Source organism: Nycticebus coucang, chromosome 11 (genome assembly GCF_027406575.1).
Source record: "Nycticebus coucang isolate mNycCou1 chromosome 11, mNycCou1.pri, whole genome shotgun sequence".
Taxonomy (NCBI): domain Eukaryota; kingdom Metazoa; phylum Chordata; class Mammalia; order Primates; family Lorisidae; genus Nycticebus; species Nycticebus coucang.
In genome coordinates, this window is record NC_069790.1 from 42,939,625 (window position 1) to 42,962,705 (window position 23,081).

The 23,081-nt window shown below is 38.1% G+C and overlaps 1 protein-coding gene across 1 annotated transcript in view; it reads right to left on the minus strand.

The window, feature by feature from the left end:
- The window catches only part of TSPAN13 (tetraspanin 13), a 39,682-nt gene that overhangs the window by 3,226 nt on the left and 13,375 nt on the right, over positions 1 to 23,081 (minus strand). The window contains exons 2-5 of the mRNA XM_053608937.1: positions 7,872 to 8,039; positions 7,128 to 7,208; positions 6,187 to 6,300; positions 5,068 to 5,181 (exon numbers count right to left, since the gene is read on the minus strand). Of these exons, the coding sequence (XP_053464912.1) occupies positions 5,068 to 5,181; positions 6,187 to 6,300; positions 7,128 to 7,208; positions 7,872 to 8,039 (477 nt within the window). The remainder of the gene's footprint in view (positions 1 to 5,067; positions 5,182 to 6,186; positions 6,301 to 7,127; positions 7,209 to 7,871; positions 8,040 to 23,081) is intronic.

Consider the following 23,081-nt stretch of genomic DNA (forward strand, 5'->3'; position numbering starts at 1 on the left):
CCTGCTATTTCAGTCACTAGTTTTTACAACCCTGAAATACTGACATGCCTGTTGTTAGACAACAACTTCTCTGAGACACCCTTTCAACCTGCCCAACCATCATTTCCCTTGCTCCCCACCTCAGAAATTGTGGCACACAGGAGTCTTCTCATCAGAATTTTTGAGGCTGTTAAATGTCGTATTATCACCCCTGGATAATATGCCAAGAGTGTCAATCACAGTTCTTAGGGGAAGCAATGAAACCTGGTAAATTAAATACAATAATCTGGAGCCACATCTTAGCAGCATTTGATTCCTCCAACTCACCCATAAATGGCAAGAGAACATTACCCCACCGCTGATCTACCACCTCCTCCTGTACTCCCAGGGAGGAGGACAGAAAGGGAGGCCATATCCAAAAATGTAAACAGACTAAAATTAGACAATTATTAGATTTCAAGCTTACAAAGGTGCTCAGGACTTAGAGATTTGCAAAGGTAACTCTGACTAGACCTGATTAGCAACTCTGCTGACTCCATGACCTGTGCTCAGTATATATAGTAGGTCACCAAAGTATATCTCATTTTTATAATTTTTTTAAAAGATACATGCACACTCATTTTTTTTTTCTTTTATTTTTTCTTGTTGAAACAGTCTCACTCTATCACCCAGGCTGCAGTGCCCTGAACTTACAAGGTCAACCAATCCCACTGCCTCAGCCTCCTGAGTAGCTAGGACAGAAGGTATACGCCACCACACCTAACTAATATTTTTTTAATCTACTAATTGTTTGTAGAGACAGGTTCTGGCTATGTTGCCCAGGGTGGTATCACACTCCTGGCCTCAAGCAATTCTCCCAGCTCTGACTTGCAAAGATAATCCAACAGTTTGCAATAAGTTTGTACTCATTTGATTAAATACAGAGAAGGCAGAAAGAAATACGCCAAAATACAAATAATTATTTCTCATTAGGCAATTTGTTTGTAAATATATTTGATTTTTTTCAGTTTTCTTAATAACCTGAATATGTTTAATTTTTCATCTTTGTTTTTTATTTTCTTTTGTTTCTACAAAGTCCAGGTATTAACCTTTTTTTTTTTTTTAGATTCTAAGTCAGTATTTCTTGACGGAATTCAAATCAAATCTTTCTATTTCACCTGTGATAGAAACTCACCAGCTAATTAGCCTTATCCCTTCAAATTCTGAGAACCTGGGATTCTGTGAAATACTGAATAAATAAAAAACTTAAAAAGTAAGAAAATCTACTAAGTATTCACTATCCAGAAAAATATCAGGTTGGACAAGTTATTATTAAAATCCCTAGCCAGTTTCAAAAGGAAATGGTATGTAAAATATAGAGCAGGATTTGATGAAAGAACACTTTAGAAATCTGAGCTCATGCATTTCTATTTTTAAAGAAGTGCTATGTTAAAAACTAGCATAACTGAAGGCAGTGTGATCTGATGACAAGAGAGGAGGACTGCTCAAAAGAACTCAATTCTCAAAATAAACCTCCAGATATAAAAAAGAAACCACGTGGCAAAATTCTGATAACTGCTGAAACTGGCTAATGTATGTATAGAGAGTCTTCATTCCAGTTTTTCTCTATCTATATTTCTAAGTTTTCATAACAAAAATCTATGTTCTCTAAAGGAAAGAAAAAAATGCCCAATTTTTTTTTTACAAGCTGTCTATGAAGTTTCTTGAATTAATGTCACAACCAACTCACAAGTCAGATAGTTCTTTTCTGAGAAAAAATGAAATAAAAAAATGGTCAGAGTAAGGAGAAGATGATGAGGAAAACTTCAAAAAGAAATTAACATAAAATGTTAATTGCTCATTTTTTTTGCTTTTTACCACTCTATTAATGACAGTCAAAATGTTCATTTTTCATTATTAAATGGAAAAAATAAATTAGAATAAAATACATGATAAATACCCACACATACATAATATACTATACATAAATCATATATTACATAATTATATACACACTGTCTACACGAATGCAATGTATACATTACACATACACAGGTGGCCATAAAGTTCATGTGCATTTAAAATAGATGTCTATTTTATGGCCACCCTGTATTTTAAAAACACATAAAATACCAAAGGAATAAACCATAAGTGGGAAAAAGTGATAGATTTGAGTACTTGAAAAGTCAAATCTCCTTTAAATTAAAAAAAGTCATTCCAAAAAAGTTAAGGCAAGGACACTGAAAGCAGAATACAGTAAAGATCACAGAAAAAAAGAAGAGGAGCAGGAAGCATTAGCGGTCACAGGAAAGCAGAGCCCGGCTTTCCAAGGCCACCCTTCCTGAGGCCCAGCTGTGAGCTAGCTGCTTCCTACACACAGCCCAGCCCCCGAGACTGGGGGGAAGGGGGAAGCCGCGGGGGGAGTTGGGGGGAGTCTTATAAAAAAAAAAAGTCCCTGTTTTGTATATGCTATTCTGAGTTTATCATTTGCAATCTAAAGAGCCTGGACTAAGGCAAAAGTAAAGGAGCAATTCACAAGAGAAGAAATATAAAGGGTAAAGAAAAAAAACAGGAATATATGGCCAAATTCACCAGTCACTTTTTCAAAAACAGCACATAGAATTACGATACTCTTTTCACCTATAAAACTGTTGATTTTTTTTATAATAAAAATATCTAGAGTTAGTGCTTAAATCAAAAGTTGGTAAAATTTCTCCCAGAAGCCAATTAGACAGTATTTACCAAAATCTTTTAAAATGTCCACATACTGTGTCCTATGTTACCTTAAGAAATGTATTCTATCATTCTATGATGATCTTTAAAAAGGAGAGAGAGAGAAATGCATTCTAAGGAAAAAAGCTAGAAAATACACATTAAAGAGTTAAGTACAAGGAAGTTGACCATGGGATTATTTATTATAGTGATATATTGAAGGTAAGGTTGTATATCCAACAGATTAAATATATTAAACTTCACCCATATAAAACAGGACTTTAATAATTTTATTTAAAGATACATGCTCACTCTTCTTTTTTTTTTTTGAGACACAGTCTCACCCAGGCTGGAATACCTCAAACTTACCAGCTCAAGCTATCCCACTGCCTCAGCCTCCCGAGTAGCCAGTACAACAGGTGCACACCCCACCATGCCTAATTAATTTTTTTAGTCTATTTATTGTTTATAGAGACAGGGTCTGGCTATGTTGCCCAGACTGGGATCATACTCCCGGCCTCAAGCAATTTTCCCATCTCTGCCTCCCAAAATGCTAGATTATAGGCATGGGCCACTGCATCCAGCCTCATATTCACTCTTACAAATAGCCTACCACAAACAGTAGAAATTCTGCTAAGCTGACCACCCAAGTGACTGTAACACACAGGTCAACATATGTAGGTGGTTAGCATAAGGACCTAGGCTTACTTGACTGATACATACATGTGGTGCATGTCTGCCTCTATGAAAATTAGGTCAATGTAAGGAAGCGGTCAACTATGGAAGTTCCACTGTATTCTTCTAGCTATATATACAACCTTACTTAAAAAAAACTATTCTGGAATAAAAGCACTCTTCTGTAAAAAAAAAAAAAAAAACTATTCTGTAGTGCCAGGTGTGGTGGCTCACACTGTAATTCCAGCACTTTGGGAGGCTGAGGCAGGTGGATTGCTTAAGCTCAGGAGTTAGAGACCCACCTAAGCAAGAGCAAAACCCAATCTCTACTAAAATTAGAAAAACTAGCTAGGCATTGTGGCAGGTGCCTCTAATCCCAACTACTCAGGAGGCTAAGTCAAAAGGATCACTTGACCCCAAGAGTTTGAGATTGCTGCAAGCAATGACACCAAGACACTCAACTCAGGGCAACAGAGTGAGACTCTGTCTCAAAAAAAACAAAACAATTGCTCTCTGTATATTATTCTTTTATCTGTTTTAAATAGGAGTGTGATACAGGCATCCAAATGTGACAATAACAGGGTCCCATCATCTTTTTTTTGATGGGGCAGAATATGATGAGATTTGTCAATAATCTATTAATGGCTACAAAATGACAGATAACACGCAGCATCTGCCATGAACAGGTCCTATTCAAAAGTATTACAAGTTTTACGGATACTAACTCCTTTAAAGATCATTACAACAACCCTATGACTATCTATCGTGACCTTTGTTTTCAAAGATGAGAAACAGAGACACAGAAAGGTTAAAATAACTTGCCAAGGTCCATGATTAAGAAGCAGCAAGACCCAGATGGCACAGCTCCTGCATCCGTTCCTTAACCATTTGCTCCTGTGTGATACACATTAATTTAACCAGAGCCTTGTTGAGGAACACAAGCTGGCCCGAAAGTTTGATGAATAAACAATCAATATTCTCATGTATTCATTTTACAAAATCATACAATTATCTCCATGAGAGAAAATAATGTGAATGGAATTTGTGAGTTAAAGAAAAAAAATTAATCTTGAAACATATTGCTAACTCAGAAACACAAAAAACTATTTACAGATACTCAGAGTTTGAAAAGGACAAATTAGCATTCCTTAAAAATTATCAAATAATATGTATGTGGGGGTTTGCTTATAGATATATATACTTTAATATATAAAAATATTAGTATAAATATATCTATATAGTATAGATGTATATTTTATGCATGTAAGAAATTGATAACAGTGGTGATCTGTCTCACGGCTAGGAATGGAAGGGAAGGGGGATGGTATTAGAAAGTAATTTTTCAAAGTACGCCTTTCTATATACATGTGTATGTGCTACATATTAAACAATACGAATGTCCTACATCTTCCGAAATTAATTTTAAATTGTAATTTATCATACAACTTTATAAAAAGAAGAGACTTTATAGTCCAGTCTAGTCTCATTTCATTAATTCATTAAATTTAGGTAACAAGAAACAGATCAAGCATTTCACCCTTAGTGTTTGATTTGTAAGATTTTGTATTCCACGCCAAGGTTCTTCTTTTCACAATGCTAATTCTCAATGAAAATATCCATTTAAATGTTCCGAAAATTAAGGTAAAATGCCATAGCCTTTTGCTGTACAAAACAGGAATCTTTGTGACAAAGGAGGAAAAATACTGAGCTATTTGCACATACCTCTGTAAAACTGAAGAAGAGGCCAATGCCACCAACAAATCTCAAGACCTCTCCAGCATATTCTCCTATTATTGGAGCACAAGGTGAGCACCCATGGCCACTTTTAAAACAGCTCTGTATGAAAGAAAGTAACTTTTACTTCAAAGTATATTTATAAAGAGCATATAAAGCTTCACACAATATCTGGGGATATTATATCCAATCTGAGGTCTTAGCTTTTAGTATGCAAGTTTCTAAGATGGCCCCAAGACTTCCATCTGCTGGAGTATATGCACTACAGAATTCTTCCTCTTGGGTGTGGAGGGAGCTTGTGAATGTGATGGGATAATCACGCCCATGTCTACCCTGTATTACCTAAAACTCCATCTCAGCAGAATGAAGAGATTCTCAGAGTGACTTTGTGCTGCCATGCTATGAAAGGGTAGCACGGTTAAAACCTGAGAGAAGATCCCTAGGACCTTTCTAGTTGCTGAGAAAGACTTTCCACCAACAGGCAGCAAGAAAAAGGATGTGTGGTCCTGCAAGCACCACTGAGCTTAAAAGGATCCCAAGCCTGAGAAGAGACTGTGGCGTCAGCTGACATCTTGATTTCAGACAGGTGAAATAGCTGAGCAGAGGACCCAGACTCCTGACCCATGGAAACAGAGAGAGATAACAAATGACTGTTGTTTGGAGCCTGTGAATTTGTGATTATGGGTTATACAGTGATAGAAAAGTAAGGCAGACCCCAACCAGGAGATAATCTCATACAAGAGCCCTCCTTGGTGGGCTATCCAGCTCAGGGTAGTGGGAACAGGAATTTCTCCAAAATATCAAAACACGTGGTCTGAGCTACTGTTTTTTTACCATTTTCAAAACTTGTTCTAAGAGGAGCAGAATGAGAAGAAATCAGGAACAACAAACCAAAAACTTCTGTATAATAACAATAAACCAAAGCCCTAAACTACTCAGCACTCTTGGGAGCAGATATTTGGGAACTAGCAAATGATATGAGTATGTAAAAAAAAATCCGAAACACAATTCAGCACCAGGAAGACCAGCCCTTCCACAATTAATCATTACGCATACTCATCTGTATATAAGACATTTCTAAAAGAATATTTTATATTTCATACTTACAGCCAGACAAGTCTCATTTGGATTAAAAGTTCGGAACCCACAGCAGTTTAAATTTCTCTGGATGTCATTTCGAGCACTTGCTGTGTTGTTCCAACCAACCTCCAGCAGCTGACCCTAGAAAATGTATTTAATACACAGTAAATGCATTAAAAGGTATCATCTCTGCATAAAATGTATAAAGCTAGAGCCTTTGGTACTGAGTATACCCGATATAAATACAGTAGGACCTCTGTGAGTTAACTACCCAAGGTACTATAACAAAACGGTCAACACAGAAAGGTGGCCAACCTAAGAACTAGGCCCACAGCACTGATACGTACTTGTGGTGCACGTCCAGTTACAAAAATTAGGTCAACGTAAGGAAGTGGTCAATGCAGAGAAGTGGTCATCTATGGAGATTCTACTGTACTCTTTATAAAGCCATGATAAAATTATAAAACTTTTCAAAGGCAATCAGCAACAAAAATTAAAGCACTATGTCTACCCCAGGAATGAAAAAGTCTTAATTTTTGCACACAATTTAAAAGCACTTGGTTCAAAGACATAATTCTCAGAGTATAACAAGACAAACTTTCTGTTGCCCCAAGACAGAAACCCATATTCCTCTATAGAGCTTTAAAAGAATAATTGCTGGAAAGCAACTGCAAATGTTTCACTGCATAATGGTGAGAAAGACTGGAAAAACATTCTTTAGCAATAGATCTTCTTACCCAGTGACAGGAAATTCCTATTTAAAACCTACAAAAAATAGCAACACCTGATGGTGTCTTTGGCTGCTGTCAGCTCCACTAACGCAATGCATCAGGGGAGAGTTTAGCTTTTCAGAGAGAAGCGGCATTCTGAGCAGTAAGAAATTATTTTCTATTCTAATTATTTCTCTCCCTTTTTTCATACTTGTGCTATGGTCTATAATAAAGTAGAAGGAAAAGGTCTTTGCTTACCTGTTGCTCCTGGTTCAGGGCTAAACAGGCACAAGATACAGAAAACTGAACAATAAATACAAGTAAGAGAATAATCATATACTGAGAGTTAAAAGTTAAGGATACTTCTAAATATTCTTAAAACAGCATAAAACAGAGGCACTAACAACTTTAGAATGCGCTAGAAACAATTCATATAGAAAACAGAACAGATGGCACTTAGCTCAAAAAAGGATACAGATTATTATTCTGATAAAGTGCTATAGCTGTAAGTTCATACAGAATAATTCTAACAATAGTAATACATAACTAAAACGTATCTATTAGAATTTCACTCGGAATAGAAAAATTCTTACACATATAAAATAGGAAATAAGTATAGATAAATGTAGTTTTCTTAATATTAAATTATTAAATTAAAAAAAACCCTGAAATTCTCAACTGAGTATTAGTGTATTAGAAAGGGGCTAAAAGTCACTAAATCAATTCAATTGAACTTTGAATTTGAAATACATAAATAAGATAATACTGAATTTGCAGGATAAATTCTTCAAGATGTGACAAGGAAAGAGTGGAAATATGGAAATACATTAATAACTTTACCTCAAGAAATGACCAAATATGCATAGCACTTAGTAGGAATTGATTTCTGGCAATTAATTTCCTAATGACAACATTAAATTAGTTGTAGCAATCAAAACAGTAATCAATAATGAGTAAGACTCACCCCAATTAGGATAAAAATACCAGGTTAAAAAAGGATACAAAAAATAGCAACACCTGATGGTGTTTCACCGCTCCGATCAGTCCCACTAATGCAATGAGGAACAAGAAGATGCCCACTGCAATGACCACGCCGACCACACGGAGACTGGAAATCAGCCCAAAGCCAATGCCCCAGGCAGCAATTCCAATTAGCAAGAGACTGACCAACTGTAAAAACAACCGGGGAGGGAGGCAGAGAGAAGAGGGAGAGAATGGAGAAAATGTCAGTTTATCAAGAACATTTTTTAGGCACCTACCTACCCTGTTTCCCCAAAAATAAGACAGTGTCTTATTTTAAGGTGTGCTCCCAAAGATGCTCTAGGTCTTGTTTTCAGGGACGTCTTATCTTTCCTGTAAGTAGGTCTTATTTTTGGAGGATGTCTTATTTTCGGGGAAGCGGGGTAGTATCTCACAAATGAGAAGTGCTTATAAATAAATACCCAATACTAGGATACACACGAGATCTCAGTAGGTAGTGTTGTTTTAAAAAATTACATTAATTCTCGGTTATGCTTTAAAAATAAAATGTCTAACAATAATACATAAAATTATCCTCAGTGGTCACCTGGTTTTCTACACCTAGTACATGTCTCATAATGTTTTTAAGTAATATTATATGTCAAACTTCCACACGCCGATACATGTTGGTCCAACATGTTAATCTCTTGCCATGGAAATCCTTTATCTTTCTTTCAAAGCCCAGCTGGACTATAACCTTCTCTATGATTCCCTCCTAGTCCTAAATAGATGGAATTAATCCCTCCCTTCTCTGGGCAATCTCTGTTGCTTAAATATGGTTCTATTGTTCCCTTCATCACACATTGTGTTTCCAGCTTGTCTCTTTAAGAAACTGGAAGCAACTGAGAGTAAGGACCCACATTTTTTAACTTCTCTTTATCCCCAGAAGCTATCACAGGACTGGGGAACACTCAAAAATTGTTCACAGAACTATTGTTAAAATGAATTGCATTAAATGTCATTATCTGGTCTATTAGAAATCATATACGAGTATATATAGAGAGAGACCATTAAAACTTAGCACAATAAAAAGAATATGTGAGATTTCAGCTATTTAGAGTAAAATGGCATCCTGGGCAAAAAGAAATTATTTTATATTCCAGTCACTTTATTTCTATATTTATAAAACACCATCTGTAAAAACAGAACACAGAACTGATGATTAGGATCTATCAAATTCAAAGGCACAATTACTTCTTTACAATAATACTTAAATAAGGCTCAGCTCCCGTAGCACAGTGGTTACGGCACCAGCCACATGCACCGAGGGTGGTGGGTTCGAGCCCGACCTGGGACAACTAAACAATAATGACAACTGCAATAAGAAAATAGCCGGGCGTTGAGGCAGGCACCTGTAGTCCCAGCTACTTGGAAGGCGGAGGCAAGAGAATCGCTTAAGCTCAAGAATTTGAGGATGCTGTAAACTGTAACACCATGGCACTCTACCCAGGGCGACACAGTAAGACTCTGTCTCAAAAAAATAAATAAATAAATAAAAATAATACTTAAATAAATAGCATGTCATATAAAGATGATGATATACTGGTAGAAGATGTAGCTTAAACAGGTAACAGGAAGGACAAGGGATTTTCAGTGCAACCCTGGATCAGCTATTTCCTGGAGCAATCTGACAGTCCAATATCCAATATATAAGGTAAGAATATAAAAGTATATTTTCTAGCACCCTTTAAAATCTGATACACTTTTTGAGAAACATAAAAATACATCGCCACTTAGTCAAATGGATCTTTTTCTGCTTAAAGGTATAATTGTTCACATGTAATATACAGTTTTATTAGACAGACAACATTTACTGGTATGTAAAACTTCTTACATATGTAGAAATATAAGCAAAACTGCTAAATATCAAGTATCTATTTGTATTTTTACCCAAAATATTTTTGCGTTTTTTTTCTGAAGAGGCAAAACTTGAAAATAAAAGAAATCATCTATGGTGTGATAGAACCAAGTTAGGGAGTTGCATGGAGTTGGTGTCTCCACTGCAGTTGGTACACAGCAAGCTTTTATTTACAGAGAGAGAGGGAGAGGGAAAATTTTTGACTAATTTTTCCACTCAGAAGTGCATCTAGTCCCTCTCAACTGCTCCTTATCAGCAGGCCCATGACTTGTTTCACTTTTGCCATCCTCACTCACAAACTTCTCACAGCTTGCAACAATCTTGGGCTGAGAAAGTCTTCTGTTCCTTCACAAGAGAGCTTATTTCTGACTTTGTGGAATTCAAATAGAACACATCTCCTCTCACAAGCCATAAGAGCCAGAAGCCTGAAGGAGGCGAGAAGGAAGAAAGGTAGGGTGATGTGAGGCAAGAGGGCTAGGCTTGGCATCCTCGCCGCGTCGTGGGTCCCCATAGTGAAGATGGGCCACATGTGCACCACATCAGAGCAGCTTGCTGGATTTCTGTGTCTAGAGAAACTGAACCAATAGGAAATAAATCTAGATCTAGAGCTATCTCTCTGTCGAGAGAGAAAACAAGACGGACACAGAAAGACACAGAGACAGATCTTAAAGACTCAGCTCACATGATTGTCTGACAAGTAAGAAATCTGTACATGGGTCTAGCCAGTAGGCTGGAAACAAGGGGCTTTCCTTCTTCCTCAGAAAACCTCATGTTTGTTTTTAAGGCCTTTAACTGATGGGATGAGGGCTGCCCACATGATGGAGGGTAATATGATTTACTTGAAGTCAACTAATTATAAAAGATAGTCACATCTGACTCGGCGCCGGTAGCACAGCGGTTACGCTGCCAGCCACATAACACCTAGGCTGGCAGGTTTGAACCTGGCCCTGGGCCTGCTAAACAACCATGACAACTGCAACAAAAAAATAGCCAGGCATTGTGGCGGGCGCCTGTAATCCCAGCTACTTGGGAGGCTGAGGCAAGAGAATTGCTTAAGCCTAAGAGTTGGAGGTTGCAGTGAGCTGTGACATCATAGCACTCTACCAAGTGCAACATAGTGAGACTCTGTCTCAAAAAAAAAAAAAAGATAGTCGCATCCACAAAAAATGCCTTCACAGCAACATTTACAGACTAGTGTTCAATCCAACAACCTAGCCAAGTTGACACATAAAATTAACCATGCCATTAGCCAACACCAAGTCCTGAGGGTGAGGGTTATTTCTAATTCAGTTAAGCTTATGAGCAGGACTATCTACATTTCATCCTTTAAGTTTTAGAGCCAAAAATTTAAGAAGCATGAATCATCTATATATCACATTCTTAGCCTCCTAGTTTTAAAACATCCTTTCAGAAATCATATCAAATCCTTATTAATGAAATTCTTAAATATAAGAACATCAAAAATTATATATTCTTAAATATTAATTATAATAATGATATTATTAAGTAGTAATTATTCATCAACAAATGATGGTGCTGACTATGGGCTGAAAGCCAGAGATAAGATATTCCTACTAGGGGCGGCACCTGTGGCTCAGTTGGTAAGGCGCTGGCCCCATATACCGAGGGTGGCGGGTTCAAACCCGGCCCTGGCTGAACTGCAACCAAAAAATAGCCGGGCGTTGTGGCGGGCGCCTGTAGTCCCAGCTACTTGGGAGGCTGAGGCAGGAGAATCGCTTAGGCCCAGGAGTTGGAGGTTGCTATGAGCTATGTGATGCCATGGTACTCTACCAAGGGCCATAAAGTGAGACTTTTCTACAAAAAAAAAAAAAAAAAAGATAGTCCTACTAGAAGAGGGGTTGGCAAACTCTACCTGTAAAAGGCCAGATATTTATCATCAGGTGTTACAGATCACACAGTCTTTGCTGTAACTATTCCACTCTGCCGATGTACACAGAGATACACAAAAGCAAATCTGTGTTTTAATAACACCTTATTCATGGATGCTGAAATTTTCTTTTTTAAATTCTTCCATTTTTTAATAACTCTTTCGTTTGTTTTGTTTTGAGATGGAGTCTCACTCTGTTGCCCTGGGTGAAGTGCCATGGTGTCATCATAGCTCACAGCAACCTCAAACTTTTGAGCCCAAGCGATCCTCTAGCCTCGGCCTCCCCAACAGCTGGAACTACAAGAGCCCACCATGACACCTGGCTATTTTTTTTTATTTTTAGTAGAGACAGGATCTTGGTCTTGCTCAGGCTGGTCTCAAACTCATGAGCTCAAATAATCCACCCTCCTCGGCCTCCCAGATCGCCAGGATTACAGGCATGAGTCGCTATGCCTAGCCACAATGATAAAATTTGAATTCATTTATTCTAAGCTTGTAAAAAAATATTATTCTTCCTTTGATTTTTTTCAATCATTTAAAAATGTAAAAACATTCTTAGTTTGTAGGCTATACAAAAATGGACAATGGGATGGATTTGGGCTGTGAGCTGTATTTAGTTCTCTCACCCTTTCTCTCCTAGTCAGTGCAAGAGAGAATGAAGAATTACAATATGGCTAATCATTACTACACCTGAGATTGTTGCAAGGTGGGTCAGAATGTAGAAGAATAATTCAAAGCAATCCAGATAAATGGAAGAGGCCAAAGACCACAAAAGAACGGTAAAGAAGAAGGAAATGGCTGAAAAATGACACACACACCCCCCATGAATATTACCTCACATAGCAAAAGGATGATTATTGCTTTTTATGGCAAAACATATGACTAAATTAAGGATTTTAAAAGGAGGAGCTTGTCCTGGATTATCGAGTGAGCCCTAAACGTCATCACAAGCATCCTCATAAGAGTGAGGCAGAGAGAAATCAGAGAGACACACACAAAGGAGAAGGTGATGTAGCAAAGAGGCAGGGACTGCTGCAGCCACAAGCCAAGGAATGCTGGCAGCCATCAGAAGACAGAAGAGACAAGGAACAAGTTCCTCCCAGGGTCTCCCGAGAGAGCCTGGCGTGATTTCAAATGTCTGGTCTCTAGGACTATGAGAGAATAAATTCCTGTTGTTTTTAATTCATCACTGTGTGTGGTAGTTTGCCACAGTTTGCCACAGTTTGTCTAGAAAACAAATACAGAAAAATTCACACATTTGGAATTAGATGTCAGTAACCTGTCACTGTTACAGAAACTGCCTGATATTTTACTGTCAATGGAATCCCTACCATGCAGCTAGAAGAAAGCATTCAGGCATCCTTGTCCGCTTCCTCCCACCCAGCAAATGAAATACAGTGTACTTTATTTACAACACCAGCATTTTGGCAAAATAGGAAAAACTGTTCAATGCTCACTCGGTTGCCAACTAATAGGCTCATTAACAATGAGAATCTATTCCCCTTTTAAATAATGATTTCAGCAACCAGAGGGAAAGTACTAGTTTAGCTCTCAGAATAGGCGTTAGGCTTCTTGAAAACATCATCAAGAACAAACATTTCTGTTCTGACTTTTTTCCATACAGGAGAGCTCTATGCAGCTCTCTGCCAAGGGGACTCTCAACAAAGTTGATTCTACTGCATCTTTAATACAGTTTTCAGTCTATACTAAACTATTGCCAGACAACCCTCTAAAACCCCTGAACCCCTGAAGAAGTTTACCTATTGCTGCTTTTCCAAATCACTACAAGCATAACGGCTTAAAACATAAATTTATTGTCTTACAGTTGTGGTGATCAGAAGCCCAACACAGGCCTTAGCAGGCTAAAGCCAGTGTCAGTCAGACTGTATTCTTGGAAACCCTTCAGGGGGAAATCTGTTTCTCTGCCTCGTTTACAGAGGCCACCTGCATTCCTTGGAGCACAGCGCTTTATATACTTGCAAGCCAGCAACATCCCATCTTCAAATCTCTCCGACTACCACCTGCTTCCCTCAGCCCATTCCCTGTTCTGGCTCCAATCCTCATGTCTTCCTCTTATAAGAACCTACATGATTACATAAACCTCACCTGGATAATCCAGAGTAATCACTCCATCTACAGATTCTTAATTTAATCACTCCTGCAAAGTCCCCCTTGCTATATAACACATTTGTACATTCCAAGGATTACAATATGGACAACTTCTTGGGACTGGGAGTAACTGAGCCTACCAGAGAGACTCCTGGGAACATGGACAACTACCACATTTCCATAGATTCCTTCCTGCTACAAATACTTTAGACATAAAAAAGATTGTAATAATTTATTTAATGACAGTCACATCCCAAAAAGGAGGTTAAGGACTGACCCCATGGATGGGTTTTTACATATTTGTTTATCTAAGACAATAGAACATACAAAACCAAAATGTCGATGGGGTCAGTCCCTGGTCACCTCCAGCCCTATTCATATGATACCTATATATAGCTGAGCACAGAGAAACTAGGGGAAATTCCCACAGGCCAAAAAGAAAGGAGAATTGAAAGTTAGCTGTCAGCATACAACTGGTGTGATGGGGTCCCATCACGGCTGGAGAAGGAGTTCCTGGATCAGAAAAGTCCCTTAAAGGGGAAGGATTTAGGTTTTAAGCCAGACAGAGCTGGGAAGTAAAACTGAGAGAGGCCTACAGAGCTAGAATCTCCAAAAAGCTAAATCCTCAGTATAAAGGGTTATAGAAAAACTTCAATACATCCAGGATGACAACAAAGATTCTTCAGTCTCGTCAAGAACTCTGGAAGAAAGAGAAACACCAAGACTATCACGCCCATGTTTAAAGTCAAAATGTGCACTATCTTAGGCATGCAGGAATCTTCGAGACAAGCTGTTCAAATAAAAGCTCATCGCAGGAGATGATGGCATTTGGGAGAAGAAAACTCACAAATTACATCCAAAATGACTCAGGTGGGAACCTTCCAAGTCTCAAAGAAAAAAAGGAAAGGAAGAAAATAAAAACTTGACTGCTAATTAAAAATCACAAAATGCATAACAAAAAAACTTACCATGAAGGAGTGGTGGCAAACACAGCACCAGAAGGTTTAGAGCGCCCAAGAACTTGAGATGTAACAGGACTGAAGGAGGCTAAAATTAATAAACTTAAACTGACTAGAAAGATAAAAGAGAAATTAAAACAATATGGAAAAAAACTTTTTTAAAATACAGACTTGAAAAAGTCAAATAAATAAAACCAAAGAAAAGAAGAGGGGGAAATGATAATAGAAAGAATAAATAAAGCTTCATGAAAAGAGAAAAAAAAGTAAGCCCAGGCATGATGGCTCACGCCTGTAATCCTCACACTCTGGGAGTCTGAGGCATGCAGACCTCTTGAGCTCAGGAGATCAAGACCAGCCTGAGCAAAAAGGAGATCTCGTCTTTCCAAAAAATATAAAAACTAGTAGGGTGTATTGGTGCACACCTGTAGTCCCAGCTACTCGGGAGGCTGAGGAAAGAGGATTGCTTAAGCCCAAGAGTTTGAGGTGGCTGTGAGCTATGACAGCACAGCACTCTACCCAAAGGGACAGAGTAAGACTCTGTCTCAAAAAAAAGAAGAAGAAGAAGAAGAAAAGAAAAAGGAAAAAAAGACTGCCCTCAGCATTTTTTTTTTTTTTCCCAAGGGAAAGAACAAGGGTAACTCCTTTCAATTTTTTTTTTTTTTTTTTTTTTGGCCAGGGCTGGGTTTGAACCCACCACCTCCGGCATACGGGGCCGGTGCCCTACCCCTTTGAGCCACAGGTGTCACCCCCTTCCAATATTTTTTTAATGAATAAAGAATACCTAAAAGAAACTCAAAGCAAAAATCATACTCAATAATGAAACATAAGAAATATTTCCTCCAAAATTCAGGAATAAAACAAAGGTATGAGGCTTTGCCACTTCTATTCTGCATTGTAATGGAGGAGTCTTAGACAACTGAAGGAGAGTGAATATGGAACAAATGAGAGGAGGGGAATACAGCTATTATTATTCACAATAGGATATTAAAAAGAATCAAAAAATTATTAAAATGTTAAAAACCAGAAAAGTTGCTAGAAACAAGATCAATATATAAACATTAACAGCATGCTGACGCACCAAAAATAATTTTAATGTATTATTTAGGAGATCATTTGTGAAATGCTCCCCAAATATAAGGTACCTGAGAATATAAATCTAATGATAGTATAAGACCTTTGTGAAGAAAATTGTGAAATATGGGCGGTGCCTGTGGCTTAGATGAGTAAAGCACCAGCCCCATATACCAGAGGTGGCGGGTTCAAACCCAGCCCTAGCCAAAAACTGCAAAAATAAATAAATAAATAAATAAAGTTGATTAAAAAAGAAAAGAAAAGAAAATTGTGAAATATATTGAAGAACATGAAAAAAGAACTAAAATAAATGAAGAGTGATTATCGTATTTATGGATAGAAACACGCACTATCACAAAGTATTAATTCACACCCAATTTAACCTACAAATTCAATCTAATTCCAGTAAAATATCTCAATAGGGTTTTGGATGGAAATTTACACAATGATCCATTAATTCCTATGGAGACATAAATGTCACAGAAAAGCCAGGAACATCTTTCAGAAGATTAAAGAGAAAAGCATGTGTCTGCTGCACTTTTTGTCAGCCCAACTGCACTGTCACCAGCACCGTGCAGAAGAAATGTTCCTGGTGGCAAGTGAATCCTGTCAGGGGTTCCATCTAACTGCCTTGCATCCTGCCTTTGTTATTGTTTTCACCTACGCTCCACAAAATTTGTGCCTGACTGTAGGGATTTTGGGGGAGACATGTTTCAGTTTCTTTAATTAGTAAAATGAAATACAGAGATAAAATTAAAAGAACTAAAGAAGTTAAAAATCATCTAACAAATATCACAACGTGCTATAGTGGTTCAGTGATTAGAACCAAGTGAGTGACACAGACCTAAGTCAACCAACACTGTAGCCTTTAGGGAGATGGAGTTCCACCCGGTAGGGAGAGGTGGGCCCTAATAAATAGCCTTGTGCCAATTACTTTCCCATTTCTTTTTCTTTTCTTTTCTTTCTTTTTTTTTTTTTTTATTGTTTCGGATTCATTTAGGGTACAGAGAATTAGGTTACACTGATTGCATTTGTTAGGCAAAATCCCTCTTATAATTGTGTCCCACCCTCTACTTTCCCATTTTGAAAAAGGAGAGGATGAGTTCCTACTCCACACCATAGATTAAGCTCTACACATAGAAAGCGCAACTTAAAGGGGCAGCGCCTGTGGCTCAAGGAGTAGGGTGCCAGCCCCATATACCGGGGGTGGTGGGTTCAAGCCCGGCCCAGGCCAAAACTGCAAAAAAAAAGCACAACTTAAAGGTATAAAAACCATTTTAATGACTGTGGTTAAAGAAAAATTGCTCAAGATCCCCCAAAACTACATATAATACTGATATGGTATTTACCGTGTTTAAGGAAGTATTTTAAGTGCTTTACAGCTATTAACCAATTTAATCTGCACAACAAGCCTGAGAGATCAACAGTACTGTTGCCTCCATTTCCAGATGGGGAAAGTTGTGCATGAGAGACATGTTAAGTTACTTGCCCAAGGTTATCCAGTAGGAAATAGGTGGGACCAGGATATGAACCCAGGCTGTATGGCTGCTGATTCTGTGTTTTTACCTACCATGCTATACTACACATTAAAAATTTAAAATTTTAGAAAGAAAATATAATGCCTGAGGTGATGGAAAAAATATTTTTTAAATACTCTACTGTACAATGAAAACTACCAGACAAATGTGGGATAAGCCTAGGACAAGAAGCTATTTCTAGCACACACCTATGAACTCCTACAAATCACCTTTGGACAAAAAGCAAACTGAAAGGGTCAAAAGTAAGAAGAGACAATTCAGAAGGTCAATCAACATGTGAATCATGTGAAAATGCATTAAAAATCAGGAAAACAAAAATTAAAACAATTAAGACACCACTCACGTGCACCCAGATTGGCAAAAACGAAGGCTGATGACACCAAGGATGTGGGGGATCTAGAACTCAAGTACAAGTAGAAAGGTAAATCGTTGAGCCACTTTACAAAACAAATAAACAGCACCTAGGAAAATTAAAGATACGAATCTCTTACTAACCCAGCAATTCTGTCTCTAGGTTAATCCCCAACAGAAACACCCATATCCCCAACTAGACATAACTAGGACTCTGCGGCAGCCTTTTTGTTAACAACCTCAAATACAACTAGGGAAATCACAGACTCTGGTGTAATCACACAACAGAATACAAATGATGTTTATACATTCCTATAAAATCAACAAACTTCAAAAATATAAAAGAATGAATCAGACAAGCTGCAAAAATATAAAGCAAAATATTGGTGTACATTTTCCAACCCAAGAAACAATACTACATTTTCTTTGTGGACAATTAATAGGTGAAATTGTCATAAACACGCATGGAAATGACATATGGTTGATTCAGGATAGTGCCTTCTTCTGAGATGGGAAAAATGGGGAAAGCATGTAGAATGGACCTTTAGCTCATTTAACTTCTTAAAAAGAGAGATTAGCCAGGTATCTTGGCGTGTGCCTGCAGTCCTAGCAACTTGGCAGGCTAAGACAGGAGGACTGCTTGAGGGCAGGACTTTAAGGCTGTAGTGTGCTATGATCACAACTGTGAATAGGCACCACACTCCAGCCTGGGCAGTACAGTAAGACCCCTTCTCTTACACACACAAAAAAAAAGAGAGAGAGGGAGAGAGAATAAGGCAAAACACTGGCATCTATGAAATCTAACTAGTGAATTCACAGGCATCTACCACATTAATTTCTGTGCATATGAAATATTCCCTAATTAAAATGCCTTGAAAATTTTAACAACCTTCTTCTTACTAAGTCCCAAATTCCAAGTTCTTTTGCTTTGCTTTTTCTCTGTAAATGAAGTCTGACTTTCCTCATCCAGCGTTAGCTGCCACTATTTCCCAATCATAGCTGCTTAAATCAAGACTCTCTCATTTCTTTTTCAGATATTTCATATTAATTCCTATCTGTGCATATTCAGGTACAGTCCACGTTCCTTCCTATACTTTGTTCCCATTTTGGAAAAAGGAGGTTTTTAAATGAAGATGTACACACCTGAAAGTGACAGGCAATAATGTGTAGATTCTTCACGTTTGTAACAGAAGGCAATTCTCCAGCTCCATCACACTTAGATGGTCTCTAATGTGAATCAAGACACTGCCCTACCCCCTTCTCATACACAACTCCCAGGTGTTGACACACACAAATACACATTCTCATTTGAAAGGGCCATACTTGAAGGTGAAAAAGATTCAATTGTCCAGTCTGAGAAAAGTTTGCAATTATTATTACAACAGTGAAACCACACAAAAGAACTTAATCAATTTTCTGATAATCCCCGAAGAGTATATTGAGGGTTTTTTTAGCTTAAAAGTGAAAACAATACGTTTTCTTGTGACTGTTGTTTCTAACACCTTGTAACAAAAGTCTTCCACTTATCCACAATTAACTTTTTAATTTAGAAATAACACCTAAAAATTTATATCCCTCCAGTAAGCTTTGATTATCAGTGTTTAACTTTTTATTAAACAGGAGCCTTTCAAAGATAATAATGAAACAACTTATTTCTGAGTAGTGGTAATTATGTGTTATGGTTAGTTTGTACTTTTGGAGAGAAGGAGATTATAGGAAGTCTTCCAAATCGGTAATGTGAAAATAACTGATTAAATAAAATTAATTCTAACTTCATAATTAAAGAGTCTAAGTCTGTCTCTAGAACTTGGTAGACAAAGGCACTGCAAAGAATCCTTTGTTCAATAATAACAACAGTTTTCTTATTAAATTAATTGTAAAGGAAAGTAAATATAGACCTATGATAAATAGTTTCCTTCCTTTGGGAGACAGAATGCTGATAAAAACAAATTACGCATCTGCTAAGTCATCGATAGTAATGGCTTTATGAGCAGGAAGCATCAAACCTTTCCTGTTTTCGCTTTAAAACAAAGAAAAGTGAATTATATAAAAAGAGTTTTTGAAAGAGAAGAGAGATAGATAATACAAAATGCACACCAGAACAAGACTTCAAAGTGTCTAAAACAAGGAATCCAGTGCCATTGATTCCTCAAGCACATCTTAAGGTAGACAACAGTGACAAAACTACCAATCATGCTCGAATAGATTCTAATGAGGGTGACGGAACAGAGGGGTGCTGGTGCTAGTGAGGGTGGAGAAACTCTCAACCAAGGCTCACAAGATAGCACAAACTCACAGAACACCAATGCCAAAGGTGCCAGGCCAGTGATATTCATCTGATCCTTTCATTTTACTGGTGAGGAATCAGACACAGCAGCAGAGTTGCAGCAGACTGGTTGGTGCATTTTTTGCCTATAGCTGTATTCCTAAACTCCACAGACCCACACCAGTCCCTGGGCCTGTTAGGAGCTAGATCACAAAGCATCCCTGCCTGAGCCTCACCTCCTGTCCCATCCCTCACCCCAGGTCCATGGAAAAAAATCATCTTCCATGAAACTGGTCCCTGGAGCCAAAAGGTTGGGGATTGCTGCCCTACAGGACTATTTCATATTTAATGACTTATTTACTCAATATGTCACCAACATATTTAAGTACTTTTTAACACTGTGGGATGTAATATTAAACACACTATCATAATGCATAAGAAATTATAGTTCTTGCTTCGTACCAGATCAACATGTATTTGAATAGTGTCTCTTTCATGTACTCCCCATGAGACCTGTCTGCAAAGTCATGTTTAAGCAACAATAAAACCTCTACCTACATGACTTTCCACTAATTAAGCACCAAATGCTAGCTTATTTGTTTTGTGCTTTATTTTTCTTTTATCTGACCCAGTTGTTACATATACCTACATTCACACAATGTGCTGCCTACAGGTGGAACAAGAAATTCTACTTAGGGGCGGCACCTGTGGCTCAGTGAGTAGGGTGCCAGCCTCAAATACTGAGGGTGGCAGGTTCAAACCTGGCCCTGGCCAAACTGCAACAAAAGAAAAAAGAAAGAAAAGAAATTCTACTTGGTATTAAGAGACTTTATCTTTGAGATCACTTCAGCAATCAGAACTGTTTAAAACTAATCAACATGTGTTTATGCACCTTTTGAATTGATACATGCAGTGCTACTAAAGACAGGCTGTTCTGTATAATCCAGCATTAGTAGGTGTTGAAATGTTAAACCTGTATACTAAGACTTTCTAGTAATGAAGAAAGTGCTACCATATCCTAAAATTAAGAAGAAACCAACAAATTGCTGCCCAGAGCAGGAATGACCTCTGTCCTAGACATATGTTGTTTTTGCAAACCACTACGTGTATTTCTTATACAACTTTTTTTTTTTTAGAGACAGAGTCTCATTTTGTTGCCCTCGGTAGAGTGCCAAAGTGTCACAGCTCACAGCAACCTCCAGCTCTTGGGCTTAGGCGATTCTCTTGCCTCAGCCTCCCAAGTAGCTGGGACTAAAGGCGCCCGCCACAATGCCCAGCTATGTTTTGTTGCAGTTTGTCTGGGGCCAGGTTCAAACCCGCCACCCTTGGTATATGGGGCCGGCGCCCTACATACTGAGCCACAGCCAGCGCCCTACACACTGAGCCACAGGTGCTGCCCTCTTACACAACTCTTAGTCAAACTGCTTCACTGTTCCTCTGTGACCACTAGCAGCAGGAGACACACCAGATTCAGGCCCACCAATCCCAGCTGCACATCCTTCCATCATCAATGACAGATCCAAGGGCTGAGTCCATACAAGGTCAGTAATTATGCACCATAAGATCTGTTACAGAGATAGTAAAAAAAGAAAAAAATATGGGTTCTTCTGCTATGGCAAGTTATAAGGACAAGATTGGGGCTTGTCCAAGTGGATAGAAGGAGAAACAGAGTCCAGACCTTCCCTGAGCTTCTTGATCCAGTCAAACTTTATTACCCAACTATTGGCTGTTCCAGGTAGATAAGCCACACGTTCCTTAAAGATCAATAACCCATAAGGAATCCTGATTAATACAAGAGTCATCTTTCAGGAGTTCATCGTAAATGTTTTAATATCTGCAAAGTTACATCGACGCTGTTTACCTTCACCACTATGACCACTCTACCTTCTAAAACCAAATCCAAATTCTTCACCCCGTCAATAAACTTTAAAAAAGCATGATCTTAGGCTGGGTACAATGGCTTACACAGTAATCCTAGTACTGGGGGGCGAAGGCAGGTGGATTGCTTAAGCTCAGGAGTTTGAGACTAGCCTGAGCAAGAGCAAGATCCTGTCTCTATTAAGAAAAGAAAAAATTTTTTTCTTCTTCTGTGTAGATGCCTAGTAGTGGTACTGGCTGTTTATGGCAGCTCAATTTACAATTGCCAAAATGTAAAAACAACCAAAATGCCATTAACCCAGGAATGGATTAATAAACTGTGGTATATGTATATCATGAAATACTATTAGCCATTTAAAAAGATGGAGACTTTTCATCTTTTCTATTAATGTGGACAGAGTTACAACACATTCTTCTTTATAAAGTATCACAAGAAGGGAGAAGCAAAAATCCAATGTACTCAATTCTAATATGAACCCAGTAGACGATCTAATACACACCCACATAAGAGAAAAAGAAGCGGGAAGAGGAGAGGCCAGTGGGGGATGGGTGTGCTCCAACTTAATGAACACAATATTAGGGTGTATAACACACATCTTGGAGGCAGGACACAATTTTAAAAGGGGCTTTACTTAACAAATGCAAACATTGTAACCTAATTTGCTATACCCTCAATTAACCTGAAACAATATTTAAAAAAAAAAAAAAATAGAGGCGGGGCGCCAGCCACATACACTGAAGCTGAATCTAGTTTGAATCCAGTCCAGGCCAACTACAACCAAAAAATAGCTATAGGTGGATGGTTGTAGTCCCATAGTCCCAGCTACGAGGGAGGCTGAGGCAAGAGAATCGCTTAAACCCAAGAGTTGGAGGTTGCTGTGAGCTGTGATGCCATAGCACTCTACCAAGGGTGACACAGTGAGACTATGTCTCAAAAAAAAAAAAAAAGAAAAAGAAAGAAAAATTAGCTGGGCATTGTAGCAGGCGCCAGTAGTTCCAGCTATTCAGGAGTCTGAGACAGGAGGATCTCTTGAGCCAAGAATTTGAGGTTGCTGTGAGCTATGATGACGCTACAGCACTCTACCAAAAAATAAATAAATAAATAAATAAAAATCATGATCTTAGCCAAAAACAACTTCCTTAAAGATTCTTATTCTAAGGTCAAAAGAAAAAAAGAATCAATGAGCCACAGTAACATCCGAGACAAGGGTGTCCAACCCGGGCCCATGGGCCACATGCAGCCCAGGATGGCTATAAATACAAAATCATAAACT